This window comes from Cebus imitator, unplaced genomic scaffold (genome assembly GCF_001604975.1).
Source record: "Cebus imitator isolate Cc_AM_T3 unplaced genomic scaffold, Cebus_imitator-1.0 Scaffold68, whole genome shotgun sequence".
Classification (NCBI taxonomy): domain Eukaryota; kingdom Metazoa; phylum Chordata; class Mammalia; order Primates; family Cebidae; genus Cebus; species Cebus imitator.
Genome location: NW_016107383.1, coordinates 6,582,377 through 6,588,376, shown reverse-complemented (window position 1 = coordinate 6,588,376; position 6,000 = coordinate 6,582,377). Strand labels below are relative to the sequence as shown.

Genomic DNA, 6,000 nt, shown 5'->3' with positions numbered 1-6,000 from the left:
TTAGCATTTCTGTACCCTCTCCTGCTTTCGTACACCAACTCTGTTGAACTTTTCACTCAAGCTTCTAGGCAGCAACCTAGTTATAGCTGCCATATTTCCCTTCCCACACAACCAGGAGGAATGGACCTACTGGGGTTAAGTCTTCTCCTTTCACAAAGAAGAGATGTACCAGCTTCAGAGAGGTCCCTGGTCTTCTACTCTGATAGTTTTTCTATTTGAAAAGGTGAGGAACAAAGGTGAAGATGAGAGAGTGGAGATGTTGAAGGAACTGAGTCATAAAAAGCTGCAAGAGGCTTATGTCAAGAAAATTTGGGCCTGATGGGTTTTTGGCAGGAATAGAGCGAAGTTAAAAAATGAATAATACAGCTGGCTGATGTCTGAAATAAACATTTTACAGCCATAACAATACTGGTATTTCAGTAAATATGTGTATGTATATGTGTGTGTGTGTGTGTGTGTGTGTCTGTGTTACAGCACATACCACCCTTTATTAAAAATGATTTGCCTTTCTAATTACACTTTCCTTGAGCAAACACTATTATCTTGGTTAAAAAAAAATCAATAGAGGAGCTCAAGACTACACAATTAGCTTGGATTTTTACAACTGAAAAAGTTTGTAATGTTTACATGAATAATTGAGACCAAGTATTCTAAAATTATCTTCTACTCCAATGCAAGACACCAGAACCAAAAAAAAAAAAAAATTATCTTCTATTGAATAGGCAGGCTACCAAATTCACAATTTTTAAATATGTTTTTTAAAAAAAGAATGATAGACAATAGTTCTTATTTTATAATATATGCTGTATATAGTTCTAATATTTTTTTCTACATGCTATTTGAATCAATTTCTTAGAATTACATAACAATAAATAAGTTCAATTAGGTAATAAATGAATGCTTAAAATTTATATTAAAAATTAAAACTAATAACCAAATTAACTGTAATAGCAGAAAAATGTGAAATTATAACACCTTTCTGAATAAGAAAAATCTATAAAGCCAATGTCACTTAGTACATGAAATGTTCTTATTACTGACGATCATTATTAAACTCTAAGAATCAATGCTCAAAGTAACACATTAATTTGCCTAAGAGTTGTATTTTTCCCGATTCATAGTATTCAACTTCTACTACCAAAAATACATAAAATAATATTTTATCAAGAGTTCTACATTAAATAGAAAAATAAAACTTAAATATCTTTTCTGGTATACAATTAAAAACAAATTTTGAAATACAAAATTTGCCTGATGAAATGTTTTTACAAATGTTAACAGTGATGTACAAATAATAGAAATATTCTGAATCTAGTGAAAAATCTCTTCTACTCTATATCATCACTATCAAAAATAGTTCTATAAATAAGTAGCATGACTAAAAGATAAACTGTAAGAGAAAAAGTGTGCAAATAAAGGTAGCTTATGTCTGAACAAGTCAACATTTTTAGAGTAGGATGAAATATACAAATTGTTACTTACTTAGGCATTCTTTCAAAGCTAAAACTTGAACATTAGCTAACTGTTTCTCTCTCTGTATAATCTGCACCGCAGAAAAATGTGGAAGTGACAATAAGTCAAAAGGAAAACCTGAGAAATAATAAATGAAAAAAAAAAGGTCAACATTAAAGATGCCCTCTGCCAACAAGTAGTACTCAGTTCGTGGGAAATGTGTTATGGCAGTGATTTAACAACAAATAAAAGTCAATCTCTCACCTCTCTTGATCTTACGTATTTCAAAGTAAATAATAATATTTAAGCAGCAGAAAATAAGCATACACAATTATTTTGCATTTTAAATACTGACCTGATTCTTAAATTAAGGGAATTTAGATAGCAAAGTAGAATTCCCTGAATCACAATTTCTTCTACCCAATCAGAAATCACAGATAGGAAATGGTAGCTAGTCTCTAAAGATACCCCCAAAAGCCACTAAATGAATCACATCTCCTGTTATTTTTTTCTGTGCAGTCCCTTCCACAATGAATCCAACATAGACAAATGTGCTGCATGGTCCTACGATAGGCTTAGCTATGTCTCTCTCCCCTTTCTTCATGCCCATAGTACTCAGAGTAACGTAGAATGTACTGGAAATGTACTATCTTGAAATAGTGAGGAACTGCCCAGGATAGCTTGGGCTTTCTTTCTCTGTCCCCTAAAATCGGGGTGTCCTTCAAAGCTTTGCCCAATGAGTCACACGGCCTCTGAAATATAGAAGCCAGGTCAGGCTGCCTTTTGGGACTTCTTAGCTGTGGTGCAAATGGCACACGTGCAGTCAAGACTCCATCTGCCCCGGGAAGCTTTCCTGAGCCTTGGGGTCTGGCTCACAACAGATCCTAGGCTTCTTCTGTTCCTTGCTGCCTGTCTGTAAGTAATAAACCCACTTCACATAACTTGTATGGGAGTGTGTTCTGACACACTAGACCAGGACAAATTGGTAACCAGTACATGGTGGACCTAAACAGTAGCCCAGGGGGAAGCAGAAAGATGTATTTAGACTCCTGTTCCTGGTGGTTGGCATAGTGATGAGCTTCCCTATTCTCCACGCTGTGGTAGTCCTCCCTAAAGATTGATAATTGGACACGCTTCACACTATGTAACGAATAAGGTAAGGTAAACGCAACACTGAATGACTTCTAGCTAGGACATAGAAAGCCTTGCAGATTCATAGAACAACTGCTCTACGTTAGCAATCATATAAGAGGTCAGCCTAGACCAGGCACGATGGCTCACGCCTGTAATCCCACTACTTTGGGAGGCCAAGGCGGGCCGATCATGAGGTCAAGAGATTGAGACCATTCTGGCCAACATGGTGAAACTGTCTCTACTAAAAATGCAAAAATTAGCTGAGTGTGGTGGCACGCACTTGTAGTCCCAGCTACTCAGGAGGCTGAGGCAGGAGAATCGCTTGAACCTGGGAGGCGTAGGTTGCAGTGCGCCGAGATCATGCCATTGCACTTCAGCCTGGCAACAAAGCGACTCTCCACCTCAAAAAAAAAAAAAAAAAGAAGTCTGCCTATCCTAAGACCATGACGTTGTGAGGAAGCCCAAGCTAGCTGTAAGTAAAGGGCCTGTGGAGAGAAAATCAGCCCCCAACTGTTCTAGCCATCCTAGCCCAGGCACCAAACATGGGTGTGAAGAAGCTATCTTAGACATCAAGCCCTGTGGAATCTTCAAACGACTGGAGCCCTAGCTGTACGTGACTGTAACCATATGTAGGACCTCAAAATAGAAACATCCAGCTGAGCCCATTCAACCCACAGGAAAATGAGAGATAACAATAAACTGCAATTTTTAAGCTAAATTTGGGGTGGTTTGCTATGCAACGATAGATAACCTATACAATAAAGACTTGGAAGAAGATGGAAGGATGGGCAATAAAATAGAACATGTGGCTTGAGATGATATAAATGAAAATGAGAACTATAGCAAAATAATATGTATTTAAAGTGGAAAACACTATAAAAATTTCATTTTTACAATTGAAGGCTGATATACTAAATTTTACTAGGTATATTGTAAAAGAAATTTGCTGTCTGCACACTAAATTATAAAAATATGTCACATACTTTTTAAATAAAAGGTAAATTAATGAAAGAGAATGGAGTTTGGGGAAAATAAGTTGATTATATTTCTAATATTTCTTCTACTTAAAACCACATATGCTAACTACACACACAAACAAATGTAAACATGTTTTTCTATCTAAAGTAACACTTACTCAATTTTGTTTCCTCTGTCTTTGTTTTCATCTTTCCATGAATTAAATTGAGTGCAAATGAGCCATTGATCTGGTTGGCTGAGTGAATCAATGTGGCTTTACATCTTCTATTGCCATTACCTTGTAACAAGAGATAATAGCTAGAATACTCCCCTTTCACTTCAACATCTGGAACTAAACAAAAACAATTACCTTGTTAAGTATTATGAAAATTCAGCACACAACACAACAGAACCATACATTTGGTCCACAGGTTATAATGACATTTCTATATTATTTTAAAACAAGTTGTTAATACATTCAGGGCTAGTAATTGTTCACTAAATTGAGAAAGCTGTTAAAGAAAAAAATCATAACAAACAAATACAAAGCATAAATCTTTTAAATTAAAACTATGACTACTCACTCTTTAACTTTTGATCTGGCTTACTAGAGTTCCACAGTATATTTCTTAAATAACACATCCATAATGTATACTATTTACAGCTTCCATTTCTTTAAAGAAAAATAAACTGACTCCTGCAAACACACACAACATAATTGGTGGGAGTTGAAGCGTACAGCTATACTTGGGAGTAGCTTTTTGCTTCTTGCAGTGTGCATCCATAATGTATTTTACAGAAGGAATGGACAGCATTCATTAATCTGGCATGCCAGTTATGTGAAGGTCAGTTAAGATAGCTTCCAGTATATTTTAAAAGCAAATCAAGTGAGGGTTATAGTGAAGGCTGAAGAAAAACTGTGAAGCCTTTGAGATTAAAAATAGAAGTAGAATCCTTTTTGTTGAAGATGCTGTGTTGAACATAAACATTTATATTCACTATCTCCTGAAATTCCACTAAATGAGAATAAATAAATCTTTAAAAATAGCATAAACATATAAGAACTAACATTTGGAAGAGACAACAACTAAAATCTGAAAGTAGAAAAGCATATGAACAATTGGTAACAGACTTCAATCTCTTCCCTGCTAAGGAAGCTGAGAAAAACAGCAGAGAAAGCCCCAAAGCAACACAATTTATACAAGTGTTCTCAAGAGGCTCTGGAATGGTGACCCCAGAGAGTACTGGAAGCAAAATGAAGTTGGAAGAGGGAGATAGTTTGAAAGTCAACTTGAGAAACAGGCCTCCTGATCCCTTATTCTGTTCAGGCAAATGACTGTCCGAAGATTAGAGGCTTATTCTCTACAGAGGATAAAACAAAGTGTCTTTGGCTTGAAGATATACAAGGCAGAGTTACAGGTTGATTGATTGATTATCAGGGAATCAAAGTGAATGCTTGCCTCTTTAAAAAGTTACCTATGTCACTATTTCCCTTAAGTTTATTTTAGGGGCTGTCAGGATGGCAGGGTGAGAGTCTGTGGACCCACTTCCCAGCAATACAAGCACAAACATTTGTTCAGGAAAATACACTAAGATTAGGGTTGGGAAGAAGCAGGTTGGATAGACCGAAGCTTCTATCCATCTGAGTTGGGAATGGGTTGTGAAGAAGCAGTTTGTGGCTTATTTAAGAGTTCACAGCACTTCAGCTGCAACCTGCTTCTTTCTAATCTATTCCCAACACAGATGGACAGAAACTCCAACCAAAGCAGCTATGGCCAAGAAGATGGGTCTCCCTCTTCCCTCCACTCCCAATCACAGAAGTAGCAGGATGTCAGCATGTCTCACCCCCTCATTCTGAGTTGAAGAGACTAAATTCCTGATGCATACGGTGAGAATTCAGGGGCTTCCTTTCTCCACTTAGTCCCTATTCATAAGGTAGAGGTTCTGCTCCAGGATAGGCAAGCTGAGAAAATAGGGACCCAAATGTCCTTATCTCAGCACACTCACAGGGCAGAGTTTCTATACTGGAAGAGGTATATGAAGACCAGGCCTGGCACGGTGGCTCACGCCTGTAATCCCAGCACTTTGGGAGGCCAAGGCGGGCAGATCATGAGGTCAGGAGATCAAAACTATCCTGGCTAACACGGTGAAACCCTGCCTCTACTAAAAATATAAAAAATTAGCCAGGTGTGGTGGCAAGCGCCTATAGTCTCAGCTACTCAGGAGGCTGAGGTAGGAGAATCACATGAACCCTGGAGGCAAAGGTTGCAGTGGGCCGAGATTGTACAACTGCATTCCAACCTGGTGCGAGACTCTGTTTCAAAATAAATAAATAAATGAATAGACCAGAAGCTACATGCTGCCCCAGCTACCAAAGTAGTGGCTCAGAGATTTTGCCCAGGGGAAGAGACCTTAAAACAGAAGGCCTTAAGTTCTTCCCAAAGAAACTGATTTTAT

The 6,000-nt window shown here is 37.5% G+C and overlaps 1 protein-coding gene across 3 annotated transcripts in view; it reads right to left on the bottom strand.

The window, feature by feature from the left end:
* Positions 1 to 6,000, bottom strand: part of LOC108305938 (MDM2 binding protein) — a 74,054-nt gene that overhangs the window by 31,384 nt on the left and 36,670 nt on the right. For 2 of the 3 annotated variants that reach the window (XM_017530709.2, XM_017530710.2), the window contains exons 12-13: positions 3,722 to 3,895; positions 1,483 to 1,590 (exon numbers count right to left, since the gene is read on the bottom strand). In XM_017530709.2, the coding sequence (XP_017386198.1) occupies positions 1,483 to 1,590; positions 3,722 to 3,895 (282 nt within the window). The remainder of the gene's footprint in view (positions 1 to 1,482; positions 1,591 to 3,721; positions 3,896 to 6,000) is intronic. The other variant, XM_037739318.1, reaches the window with a different exon arrangement.